Source organism: Solanum tuberosum, unplaced genomic scaffold, assembly GCF_000226075.1.
Source record: "Solanum tuberosum cultivar DM 1-3 516 R44 unplaced genomic scaffold, SolTub_3.0 scf00154, whole genome shotgun sequence".
Lineage (NCBI taxonomy): Eukaryota > Viridiplantae > Streptophyta > Magnoliopsida > Solanales > Solanaceae > Solanum > Solanum tuberosum.
The window spans coordinates 783,542-797,575 of NW_006239079.1; the positions used below are offsets into that span (position 1 = coordinate 783,542).

Sequence of the window (14,034 nt, forward strand, 5' to 3'; positions counted from 1 at the left end):
GGTCACTCCTAAATGGATCCTAAAATGCGTAATTCATTCGAATTTAGTCGAACGGTAATCATTGCGCGGGAAACAAACAAAAATCTAGTAAGACTGCAGTTTACACAATCGTGTCAACTAGATTTTTGTCTTCCTTTGACACTGACACTATACTTGCAGGGAGAAGACTTATGATTAAGGCCTCAACAGTAATTAAGATAAGGCTTCTTCAAAGACACTGTATACAGAAAGGACAAGATAGTATTGGGACACGTGTCGGACAAATAAGGGAGGAGGTAACTTGGTCCAATGGACATTCTAATTTTGTCAACAAAAATAACGGAAGTAGATTGAACAATTAGTTAAAGAGGGCAAGAATTGTGTATTGGCCAACTTTAATGTCACGCGAAGACAACAATCAGATCAATTCAGACACCCCACCACATGACTCACTCTCCATTTACTTCATTTCCAATTGTCAAACTCCTCGAATGCCAAGAACCTAACAACAATTGCTTTCATGTGGTATTCAATTAGCTAGGTTGTGTGGGTACATCAAGAAAGATAAGATTATATCTAAACGAAGTTAATCAGGACAAGATGAGAATGATTTTCATGGTGGACAAGATATGAGAAGTGAGATTGAAATAGTTCAAACATAAGAAATATGCAGATGCTCAGTGTAAGAAGTTGGCTATTGTCGGGTTGAGGAGAGATAGAGATAGACGTAACAAGTATTGGAAGATGCAGGACACGAGTAGCGGGTGCTGTAGCGAAATGATTGCAAAAGAGGAGAAATTGCCTTTTGGGTGATGCAATTTCAGTTTACGAAAGCATGACCCTTGTTAGAAGGGTGTGAAAGTCGATTAAGATAGAAGGTTAGTAGGTAAACAAACATATTTCTTGTTCGTATTAGTGTTATTATTGTAATTTCTTATTCTTCGATTTATATTACTATCGTTTTGATTATCAATTATCATATTATATGTTGTTATCACTACTTCTTGTTACTACTTTTTTCATCTTTCCTTGTGCCAAGAATCTATGAAAAACATCCTCCCTAAAGTCACAAAGGTAGGTGTCAAGTCTCTGTACACACTATCCTACCCAAACCTAGCTTGTGAAATTTCACAAGGTTTGTTGTTGTTGCTTTGTGCAGCATCACACCTAATTTACAAGATAAGTCAATCTTACAACTTAAATTGACAAACCTAAACACAAGACTTTCTACTGCAGAACATTCAAAGGTGTACAAACAGAGCAAATGTGCAACACAAATTTCCCTATTCAACTCTTATCTTTGTCAGTTTACAGATATCTAAGGTTTACCTTCACAAACCCCACTAGTACTCAAACTATCTTTTGTAACTTGATGGGGTTGTACTGGAACAAACAGGTTAAAAACTTATCTGCTTCAACCAGACTAGTAATAGCAGCACTACATACAACAGTGTGAAGAATAATCTAAGAACAATCTCAAGATTAGACAGCTCTCCAGTGATGCTCCATTGCAATACTCCAATTTCCTACTAGTGAATTCTTTACAAGCCCTCGCCGAGTCCAAATAATCAACGTAACACTTTAAGGTATTCAAGATACCGGAGTGCTGGATCCATTATATAAGCTGCAAAAAAGATTGCTACTCTGCTTGGATCAAAATTTCTTCTACTCGGGAACCAAGGCAAGCTTATTAAGCATTAATCTCAGCATTACACTGATGCTCCCTGCTGCAGCTTCTTCTGCCCCAAAACATGTTCGAGCAGGTAGTTTTCTCCAATCTCACATTCATTTTGTCATGATCCGTTGATGTGGACTGTGACTGATTAGGAGTTTCTTCTTGAGTATCATTTTCTCTTGATTCCAAGGTTGGCGAAGGTCCATCATCACAGGTACACAAAGGCATTGCAACAGAGGGAAATGGACTACAAGTCACAGGACAGAAAAGATCTGAAGACACTGAAGCAACACGATTCTTTCTAATTTCATGTGCACTAGGCGGTGTTGATCGTTCTTGGTCACGAGGATGAAGCATGCATGGTGTGCATAAGCTAAGGGATAGATGTAATTTAATTTCCTTTGCAGGAGATCCAGGGAGTTTTACAAATGAAACAATGCCATGTCTGCAAAGTGGACATGGAATGGATCCAGGCGGACCCAATAATTCAGATGGGATGTTGCTTGCCGAGCAAAGATAGAGTGCACATCTTACACACAATTGATGCCCACAACCTGAAAGTATTTGATACAAAATAAAAGAATATATTAATATGACAATTCTCATCTAATTTTACAGAACCATACTGTCATTTTATTGTTATCATCTTCTCATGGTTAGACAATGTGTCCCAGAAACCTAACAGTGCGAGAGAATCTGATGACACCAAATAAAGATATTGGTACCTATTTTTTATTACTACTGCTGTCGCATTTTATGTGGCACTACCACTCTTTGGAAAGTCGAACAGTTTGATCATTGACTATGACTTATCAAACTTATTTCAATATTTTGAATTATTAACCATAGTAGCATATATACTACTCCCTCCGTTCTGTTCCTATTTATATGTCACCATTTTTTATTTCACGTGCATTAAGAAATTAAATAAGTTTACTATTCTACCCTTATTTAATTTATTTTTTTTAAGTCAACTTTTCAATCAATGAATATGATTTAATTTATTTTGATTAATTACTTTGACCAATGAACATAAATTATTCACTTAGTTTTTTATGTTGGTCAAATGCATATTTTCAAGGCTAATAACTCACAAGGTAAAATAGGAAGAATATTGTAATTTATGCATTGATTTTATGAAATGACAAGTACTCTATTATGGACCAACTATTTATAGTAAGGATGACATATAAAAAGGACCGGAGGGAGTAGTACTTTACACGCAATCATCAAATATGTAAAATGTTATTTCAGAACACATGAAAAATCTATGCTTTGACCCTTGAATCCCAAGCTCCTTTATATAAAATGGGACTGAAAGAGTATGTAAAACAGATTTCTAAGTGAACCAATCAAGTTGCTTTATAGCTAAGCACAAGACTGGATCGGCATCAGATATTCCATATTGGGTGAGTTGAAAAACATCTAGTATAACAAAAGACTAACTAAAAACAACTGCAGTATCTAGACATTTATTTCATAACTACAACATCTAGAAGTCTTTTAAAAAAAGATTATAAAGGCGGTGTCTAGACCAACTTGTACACACCTCAATTATTCCAATGAGTATCTTCATCCTTCCACCAACACGTGTATTGGATAACTTTGTACACAACAGTTTAGGTGAATAGAAAGAAATCTCCTTGCATTTTTTGCCTCTACTGAGATTTAAATCCCGATCCTTAAGATTTTCCCTCCAACTTCACTAAATGCTAGATCATACCCTATGATTCAACTACAATATCTAGATTTGGTAGGTCTAGATTCTAGAATGTGCAAAGGCTTAATTTTGGAAGTGTTCCTGGCATAATAAGTCAAGAAAGGATTTCATACTCATGTAGAATAGATGATGAGGTTGGTGCTAGATCATGTAAGGAACCAAAAACTCTCAATTAGAGGGGATTTTTACACCATTTGCCAGATTCATATCAACGAATGAACTATGCCTCAGATTATATAATAGTTGAGATTTGGTTGTATCATGTATGAATTCTCTATATTTATTCATCTGCTTGATTCAGGCATATCTAATTCCAATACTAAGTATTTAATCTTATTCACCTTGATCTCACACTTGCTCCTACATGACAAGAAAACTTCTCCAACTAGAATAAAAGAGCTCCTCACAAAAACCAGATCTAATGTAAGTGTAACAATAGAATAAGTTCTATTCCCGATTAACTGATATATTAGATATACAGTATACATATCATTTTCTCTCATTGTGTGTTGCTCTTGGTTTTGCATTGATTCTGAGGAATTTTTAGGACTTTGAAACAATTTCTTTCACGTGATTTTAGGTCTACCTCGTCCTTTTACCACCTTCAACCATCGTACTGGCACACAAATTGATCTATATATAAGGAGATCGATGTCGAACGAGGTAAAACATATAAGGTGACTAATTTTATCCTCCATATACGTTACACGCAATTTGTATCAGATGTAATCATTTCTAATCTTGTCCATCTTGTATGAGTGCATATTCGCACATTTATACAACATTCATCTTGTGGATAGATTGGACCTTAAAGTCCCAAAAATTTGCTCCTATATAACATAGTTGCATAACTGATTGTTGCCATAACCATTTTAAAGAATCTCTCTGATTCATATATTGAACAAAATCAGATTGAAAGGGAATAATGGTACAAACCTTCGGCAGCCACGGAACAATCCCGCTCCAGGCAAACAGCACAAGTATCAGAATCATCAGAGGAGGTTCCTGAAGACTGCAACCCACACTCTCTGCAAAAAGTATTCACAATGATCAGAACTTATATATGGTTGACATTTAGTTTTACAGTGCCCTAATAGATTTACAATTATTTAAAAGCATAGATTAACAGCTCCCCCTCCTCCAAAACCCCGTGGCAGAAAAGAACGCCACACCTAAAATGTTTCCAGCAAAGGAGAGACTGAGAGAAATCACAGAGAAGTATAAAACAAGTGCTCATTCTGTCACTCATTTAACAGCCACTACAAGCAGTCAAATAAAAATCAGCCATGATCGGCTTTAAAGTTGAAACATTCCACTAGTGGAAGCGAGAACCAATTAGCAGTCCATCATACTAGTGCTTTAACATGAATCATTAATCGATAGAAGGCTCAATCGAAGAAAATTTCAATCTAATGTCCACAGGACTAATGGTTAAGGTGTTTTCTTACGCTTCCAGAAGAAGCAATGTCTTATAGATCAAACTAGAACACAGGAAAGGGTAAGATAAGATGCAGCCTGAGATAACAATAAAGTTCTTCATCTCATATAGCAGCCTCACTGGTTATTTTCTTTTATTAACTCTAAACGGAATGGTAGGCAGTAACAGTCTAAAATTGATCATTAGACTGCCTAAAGATGACTTCAACTATGGGAAAACCAAAAGAGCAAGACAAACTGACGAAGTATAGTGAAATAAACAAAATAATGCTTGAACAAATGGAAGTTGGATCAATCATAATTTTTCCGGCTTATGCCTTTGCAAGTTAAATGTGCATCATACAGATAGAATTCACAGAACAATATACAATTGATTTCAAAAACTTTGAAGCCAGCAATGAGTAGAGTGACTGAACTGCTTGTTACAAATCTATACCGATACATGGAGTACCCTTTTGCAGTTACTAACGCACAATATCCATAGCAACAATTTCCACATCTTCAATTAGCAAAAATTTCACTTTGTTTTGCTTCCCTAGCATATGTTACATTTGTCAAACAGATTTGCAGTAAGCCAGTAACCCATTTCTATTGCTATTTGCATCAAATAGCTTAGGTATCATCAATGGCATCATTTATTTTGCTTTTCAAAAAGTAACTACCCAGCTTGGCTGCCATAGCCCATAAGAAACACTAGACGATGTAAAATGAAATATCACATGACAAATTCTCTCTATCAATTGAGACTTGATAATAGAAAAGTTACTATATCTCAGACAATATGGGACCAGGTTTAGGGTAGATATTGAACTTTGATCTTAAACAAATTTGATGCACCAAAACAGATTTCAACCCAGAAATTAGGGCACTCAAAAAAGTTTCAGATGACAAAGACCATTAGTTCAGAAATAAGCCTTTTTTTTAAATACGTTAAACTCCCTCCCCTAAATCCATGTATCTACGAGCTGAATAGTGGGCATTTCCCATGTTCGCTTACTTGGTAATTCAAAACAAAACCTTATGTTTGGAAGTGGAGGGTCCTTACCACTATAGATCATCCCTCCCTTATCACTTATCAGTCCAAAAACTAGATTACAAATGACTAAAAAAGGAAGAGAATTTCCATTTACCTTGCGATGTTAAGCACGCTTAAGAGAGGCAATGATAAATAACTTGAAGATGGAAAAGGTGGAATTATCGAATCAGAATTTGGTGCAAGTAATGGTTCAAGCCAATGACGCCCCCACATCCTGGCAACATCGAGAGGAACCCACCTGAAAGAATCCATATATCTGTTCAGTGACGTCTAGAAATTCAAAGATGTAAGGTTAAACTGAGAAGCAAGTCCTAAATAGATTACCCATTGCAGTTCAATGTCAATCGATTGGCACCTCTTGCAATAAGGATCTGCAGAAACACAAAGCAAATACTCATTTAGAAACAAGCAACGGTAAAATATTGCATCAGAAAACAACCACATAAATACCAATAGGCATCGGAAGTAGAACATCTTTTACTTTTGGTAATCAAAATTATTAGATAGCAGCGCGAAGACGAGTTAACCAATCACCTGGCAGCATTTTAGATTTCCGCCACAGGCAGCATAGTGCAAAGGAGTGCTTCCAGCTCCTATAGAATGATTTATTTGAAAATAATGTCAATTAACAATCAGGTAATTTCCAAAAACATCTAATGCCTCGACCGAGCATATACCTATCAGATCCATCGATGACCCATAGTGAAATGTCACAGCTGATACATTTGCATTGAGATCAAGCAGGAGCTGGACACAATCAAAATACCCATTCAATGCAGCCATATGAAGAGCAGTAATACCACCATCAGCAGCTTTATTTACAAATTTTGACAGTGCACTGCAATGAAATGAAGCCAATACAGCGATTAGCCAAGTAAACCAGATACAGCAGTTCAACTTTTCCAAGAAGAACTCAAAACCTCAAAGTCAAATAACTTTGTGTCAGAATTCATGAGCATGGTGGTATATCAGCTCATTGTTCTCAACTAATTCTCTTATCATAACCTAAACATCTGTAAACACAGACATAACAAATGAAGAACTCCCGGGGAATCTTCTTTTACTAGAGCATATGTTGTACACTACCACCTCAGTTTTCTATGGTTGTCTTATACAATTTGCATTTAACCCTTAATCAATGACATCACAGGTCAATCAATGATTTCATTTGGGACCTTATATCTTCATAAATAAATTGTCCGTATTTATACAACTCAACATGAATCCAGATGACAAGAATGAAGATTAATAGATCACCAACCTTTGCTCATGCTTGCTTTTTGAATTTGAACTGTCACCCCTGTCAGCATTTGTTTGAGCATTTATAGACTCAAAAGGGGCACTAGGTACGAAATCAGTCACCACAAGTCTTATGCATCTAACATGTCCATTCACTGCTGCAAAATGGAGAGCTGTTCTTCCACTAAGATAATCTGCCCTGGTAACCTGAAAAAAATTAAAAATTTAAGATCCAAAAGGGGCAAATGCTATTACTAGAATGACAAGACACAAGCCTGTGCAACCTCAAGTAACCAAATTAACAAGGTAAAAAAAAAACCGTGAGGCGAAAAATCAAGGGAAGCTCACATTGCATCTAAAGAGAAGAAGGGTTTGAACAACTTCCCAATGTCCATATCGACATGCCTGCATCAGTGCCGTCTTCAAACCAAAAAAAAAAAAAAACTCAAACATCAGATTCAACAGAGAAATACCCAAATTTCAAAATCCCCCAAGATGTACTCCGATACTAAAATTGACAAAAATAACCCAACCCATGAAGCTGATCTCTCATTTCCTCACTACCCTTAGCTGAATATCAGCTCATTAGAACAATCTGAAGAGAAACTAAACAAGGACTAATCAACAAAAAGGGGCTTTTTTTTTATAAAAAAAAAAAAAAAACCAAAAATTCATTTCCAAAAGAGAAAAACCCAAATTTCAAAATCCCCCAACGATGTACTCCGATACTAAAATTGACAAAAATAACCCCAACCCCATGAAGCTGATCTCTCATTTCCTCACTACCCTTAGCTGAATATCAGCTCATTAGAACAATCTGAAGAGAAACTAAACAAGGACTAATCAACAAAAAGGGGCTTTTTTTTTTTAAAAAAAAAAAAAAAAACTTTTACCTGACCACAGTAGTTTCTAGAATTAACATCAGCACCATTCTCAAGCAACAATGCAACAATCTGAAAATTGTTCAACACAAATCAAGAACACTTTTATGATATGCGATTAAAAAGAACAAAAAAAGAAAAGGGTTAAATACCTCGTTGTGTCCCTTAGCGGCAGCAAAATGAAGAGGGGAATTAAGTCCACCAAAAGTAGAGTACTTTGAAAGACATGGATTGCAATCAAGCAACATCTTAGCTTCTACATAATCGCCGTCTCTGGCCGCCGATACCAACCGTTCGCCGGAGGCCGAACACCCAAAAGAATTACCCATTTTCTCTGATCCTTTTTTTTTTACTCTCTAAAGAAAAATCAAAGCTGTGTCTCTCTCAATATATATACATGTCAAGTCAAGATTTGCAGAAAAATGGCAGTATCTGATGAAGCAAATTTGACTCAAACAGAGTATATGTCTTTTACAAGGATTTAGTAAAACTTTTTTGGGGTTTGTGGGAAAAATTAGGTCAACTGTCGTTAAACAAAATTTGAAAAAAGAAAATGATATTATGCAATGGGAAGTGGATAACTCTCGAGTTTGAGTAATTTATTTTTTCTAATTCGACTAATTTGAATTTATATTAATTTGAATTCACACAAATAAAGCTAGTAAAAGTCCTTAGTTGAATATTTTTTATACTCAAAACTCTAATAGAGATATCTAATTAATATTTGGATAAAACAATATTTCTGTAGATATAAATTGGATTCTTTTCTTTCTTTTTACTATTGCTTATTTAATTTCATTAGATGAAAAATAATTAATTAACTGCATTGTTTTTCTAATTATATTTAGAAAGAAGTATTGACAGCATTAAAAATACTTATCTAGAACTTAAATACACTCATGATCTTATTATATGAGTGGAATACACTCTTAAATTCTTGTCAAGGTTAAAAGTGTTTTCAACACTTATCTCTTCTTTTTATTAAGAGATACACGTTCCTACAAGAGTTTGAGATCACTTGTTATGACATGTAGAATATCGATGGTGTATTTTAGTTCAGTCGGTCAAGTATAAGAATGTTTTCAAGAAAATCAATGATTTAAAGACGAAATTAACAATTCATAATAAATTCAAGAGTGTTATCAATGCTTGTCTCTTACATTTATATTGGATTTCTAAGAAATATTTGTATAGTTTTACTAAAATTTTGGATAAAAGGATGACGGTGGATTGTTTGTAAAAACAGATAAAATAAAAGATATTTGTGTTTCTTTTATTATGTTTTCTGGCATGAGGTAGTTGAGAAGAGAACGTCTAGTGGAATTTCCTTTTCTGGAGTAAATTGTAAGTTAGGAATTTGAAAAAAAATATATTAAAAAAAAGTTAGAGGTGCATCAATTAAAGGAAAATAGGATAAAATAAGGACCAAAAAAAAAAATAATCTAAAAAAGTAAAAGTTTAGTTGGTTACTTGGAGAATAAAAAGTGGGGTTGCACTTGTAGCCAATGTCAAGGCAACTTTTACCACCACCTCTTTAATTTTATTTTTTGTGTTTGTCTTGGTCTTGCAAGTGGAGTAATTTTTTTATTTAGTTAATCTATTTTTTTTTTATTGTGATGAATAAAGTTTCTTTTTATCTTCGAAAATTTGAGTCAGGTCTAATATTTTATCTTTGTTAATTTGTGTGCTTTGAACTTCAAATACAATTTTCTGCTAGGGCTTCTTTATTTCCCTTGATAATTTGAATTTGCAATCTCAACATTGAAAATGAACGGTGTTTTATATTAAGCAATTTTTTTATTTTATTCGATGGTGGAGCCACGTATATTTTAAAAGTGTTAACCGATATTCTTTCGTCCGAAAATTACATTATCTAGATAGGTATAATTTTTTTATGTATAAATATCGTACTAATTAATATGTCTAAGCTTTTTCTGTTGAAGGTTTTGGAAGAAATTGATTGTTACGTATTAAACTTGTTTCCTATGTTTTTATTTGTGAGTTTTTTTTAAAAAACTTTTTGATCAGTTAAATAAAAGAAAATTGAAATATTTTCTAAAAAATATTTTCATCATATCAAACCCACCCTAATTTCAAATTTATTGTGTGGAAAATTTCTACTGATATAACTTAAGGTATAAGCTACTTTTAAGCTTTCTTGTTGTACTTTAATAATATCCATTTCTAAGAAAATTAGAACCACAAATCTTTTAACTAATTTGCACGGTTTAGCTAGCCAATAGAGTGGTTGGTGAATTAAGATCAAGTTGTAATTAAACACGTTTAGGACAATTTTTTGTAAGTTAATTATTATTATTATTAATAATAATAAAGAAAATATTAGTCCACTGCCTAGTTTTACCCACAACTCTACTTTTCATGTTTGCTTTCAAACAAGAAAGAAAAGACATATATATACATACTTTGGTAATTGGGTTCATGAGATGTCAAAATTGAAACGTACTCTTGCAATTTTAATTTATTTGTTTTATTTCTTTTTAAAAGAAATTAAAATATATCTCTTTTTTGGTTAGATAATTTCTTAATAGTAAAAATTCACCTGATATGTTTAAGACAATAAAATTTAAAAATATTTTAATATTATAATCTCGAAATGAATCACCCCACAATTTTATTTCAATCAAATATGAAATAAATTCATTTTTAAATTAATCTCAAAATTAATTATTCCTTATTCTTCCTACCGAATCGGCGGTAAGTCATGAGTCATGACATATGGAATAGCATAGAAGGCGTTATATGTTTGCATACGTATTGGTCTTTGAAATTATTTTGCGAAGCTTAGGAAGCTTTTATATTGTATGATATTTTTAACATTTATAGGTAATCCAAAATAAATAGTTTTATCCATAATAAAAACGTATTAATTTTTTTCTTTCAATTTATCCTTATTTAAATAAGTGAATTTTTATATAATCAAAAATATATTAAATACGTACTAATTTAATGAAAACACCTCTTATTAGGGGTGTCAATGGGACAGTTTGATCGGTTATTTTTATAAAATTATAGTAACTCACTTTTTTGGGTATTTTATAAAGTATAACCAAAATTAGACTTTTAAAAATCATATTAGTTTCTCTTTGTTGTTCGTACGGTTCGATTAATCTTTATTTTTTTTACTTTTAAAATATCACCTCAAAATATATTGTTATTAAAATATTTATTTCGCAAATATATTAGTGAAGAAACACTTTAGTTCTTCACCAAGAAGTCAAGAATGTAAAATTTTGTTATCGTATTGTTTGATCTTAAACATTTAATAGGAGTGCTTGCATATATTTAGGTGTATTGTTTGATAGAGTATCTATTATAGTATCATTTAATTTTAAACCTAATTAATTAAAGGTTAATTAAAGAACAAAGATTCAAAGTCTTCCAGTCACCACTCGCTAGAGGCCTGAGACCTAAGTTATATTTATATTTGAAAAATGTTATAGAATATATACATATATTAAATTTAACATATTGTTAATATATACCTGTAAGGTTATTCGTTTTCTGTTCATAATTTTTTCAATTTTTTTCATAAATTAAAAAGACCATCTCAATTGTTCAGGACGGTTATATACTTACATAAAAGTTTACGATTTTATTGAAAAAATAACATAAATCGATTCGGTCAATCGGTTCGATCAATTTCTCATACTTCTTTTACACCCCTACTTCTGATATAATGAAACACCTTTTTTTATTAAATTAAATTTTATTAATAGGTCAATTATTTCCAAAAAAATATTAAAAATAAACATTTATGCTACTCCACTAAAAAAAGTAACAGGAAATCCGCGAAAAGGAAGCGACAAAGGCTGAGGTTTGTTGCCAATTATTACTTCCTTATTAATTTACATAAATCAAAAGACTCAATCATCACTCATAGCGGCAGAGTTAAAAATTTAATAAAAAATGTGTTAATACTTTTCAATAGTGTTAAAAATGTGCAAAAATGTATATTATAATAGTAGCTAATATTTAACCTTTATATACCACATAATTTTCCAGCGAAGAGTATGCATCGAACCACTCTTTGTTCCATTTCACGAAAGATTGTAATAGAGTGATAATTATTTTTCAATGCTCTCAGGTTCGAATCATAGTCTATGAGTATGGAGTCGCCTTAAATAAAGAAACATTTTATAGGACTTTTCAAGATAAATTTGAAAGCTCAAAATAGATATTTGAATAATGAAAACTGAGTCAGCCATTAGACATAGGCAATATTTTATTGTAAATAGTCGAAAATGAATTTTTTACAATATATTTTTTAAGAATAAACTTTAACGTCTTTATATGTTTGTTCCACCTGCTTATTTTGTATGAAACTGAAAGTAACTCTCCTTCATCCCTCGTGAAATCTTAGGCAACAGAAAGTAACTACAAAAAAATAAAAATAAAAATTTAGTACTTACCTTAGTAATACTAGTACGGTAGATGAGGATGATTATCAACCTCACAAGTTGCTTCATAGTATTCGTATTTTAAATATTTTCCCAAATATGAATGATATAAAGATTAAAAAAAATATTACTATCTTATTTATATTACATATAATTTCTCCCTTCGAAACTCTAAACCCTGAACCCTAAATCCTATGTTGGAGTGAGTTTGTTGTGATTCAAGAAAGTTGAGTATGGTGGATAGGAATGTGCATCAACGAAAAAAAGGAAGATTTAACCAAAACAAAGAGCTAGGCCCTACAACAAGGTACTAGTTACTATAACCATTAATGTATATTACAATAAGTTTGGTTATATCTACGATAGGTCCAATGGCGGAGCCAAAACTTCAACTAAGGGGTGTCAAAATATAAATTAAAGAAGTAGAAGTCAAGGAGTGTCAATATGTAATATATATACATAAAAAATATTTTTACTCTAACTACACAGTGTAATTTTCCAACAAAGGGGTGTCGGTCGACAACCCTCAACTGCATGTGTGGCTCCGCCATTGGATAGGTTGATAGCTATCATCCAATGATATCATTTAAAGTATCATATACGATCTCATGACACTATTGAGAGTTAAGACTATATGAATATTTTCAACTAAGGTTACGTTCACATGACTTATCATTATTCATGGACTAATTTCGAGATTAACTTCCGAATATTTATGGCCACCAAGTCCATAATCATCTTCTTTGTGTATGTCTTCAAAAGCTATAGGTAAGTATTGACAAATCGGTCAGCAAATCAAACGTGTAAAGGCAATTAGTCAAATCTTACACTATCAATTTGTCACACATCATAAAAAGTATCGCATACATCTTATAAGTAGCAACTTCTTTTTTCCTATTATTCATGTGAAACTTATTCACACACCGCAACACTCATTAATTTCACTATCACATCGTAGTAATAAGAAGAACTTTTTGTTAAAAATAACATTTGATCATGTCTACAAGGCCAAATTCTTTTTGTAGATAACCAGTAATTAATGTTTTAACAACCATCATTAAACATCATTAGCGTGGGACCAACCTGTAAAACTTCCTATGATTCCATTGGCTCATATATAATGGAGAAAATTAAGGAATTTGGTGCCTCTTGCTAATTAATTAGTCATTTCATTCACTCAACAAAAATATCTACCAAATACTTACTTTATTCTTCCTTCTTAATTATTTTATTTTTGTAGAAACTACACATGCATGTTCTTTTATTATAATATGATATCCATATACGTACCAGCAAATTAAACGTAACACTCACCAAAACTATTCATGCTATGTAAATCATTGAGTCATTGACTCAAACACATGAAAATTAGTCTTCATTTAAGAAAAAATTGACACTGATAAGGACATTATGCTTTAAATAGTCAATAAATCAATCTCATCATACTACCAGAAAACATGAATCTAAATATGAAATTTATCGATTTTCTAGTTAATCTGATGCTAAAATACTTCTAGCTGATAGAATTTTCTTATAATTTGTAGCATATGGAATAATTATCATAAGTTTTTCATTGTTCATCTACGTATGAAATTTTATTCATTGCTACAACAATAACTGAAATCCCACTAAGTGGGGTTTGGTACCCG

At 32.4% G+C, this 14,034-nt stretch overlaps 1 protein-coding gene across 1 annotated transcript; it reads right to left on the reverse strand.

The window, feature by feature from the left end:
• Positions 1-1,181: 1,181 nt before the first annotated feature.
• On the reverse strand, positions 1,182-8,521 carry LOC102579551 (E3 ubiquitin-protein ligase XBAT33). The gene is made up of 10 exons (XM_006353279.2): positions 8,120-8,521; positions 7,980-8,039; positions 7,435-7,506; positions 7,109-7,293; positions 6,525-6,685; positions 6,382-6,440; positions 6,172-6,218; positions 5,942-6,085; positions 4,311-4,402; positions 1,182-2,208 (listed from the first exon to the last, which is right to left on the reverse strand). The coding sequence occupies exons 1-10, from the start codon at positions 8,294-8,296 to the stop codon at positions 1,670-1,672; spliced, it is 1,536 nt and encodes a 511-aa protein (XP_006353341.1). The 5' UTR covers positions 8,297-8,521; the 3' UTR covers positions 1,182-1,669.
• Positions 8,522-14,034: the final 5,513 nt, after the last annotated feature.

Bases quoted from the DNA above. Each gene is read 5' to 3' on its own strand.
- LOC102579551 (XM_006353279.2), bottom strand. From the start codon at position 8,296: ATGGGTAATTCTTTTGGGTGTTCGGCCTCCGGCGAACGGTTGGTATCG. The intron at 6,686-7,108 runs GTTGGTGATCTA...ATTTCATTGCAG, and splicing joins AAAAGCAAGCATGAGCAAAG to TGCACTGTCAAAATTTGTAA. The intron at 6,219-6,381 runs GTGATTGGTTAA...GTGTTTCTGCAG, and splicing joins GAAATCTAAAATGCTGCCAG to ATCCTTATTGCAAGAGGTGC.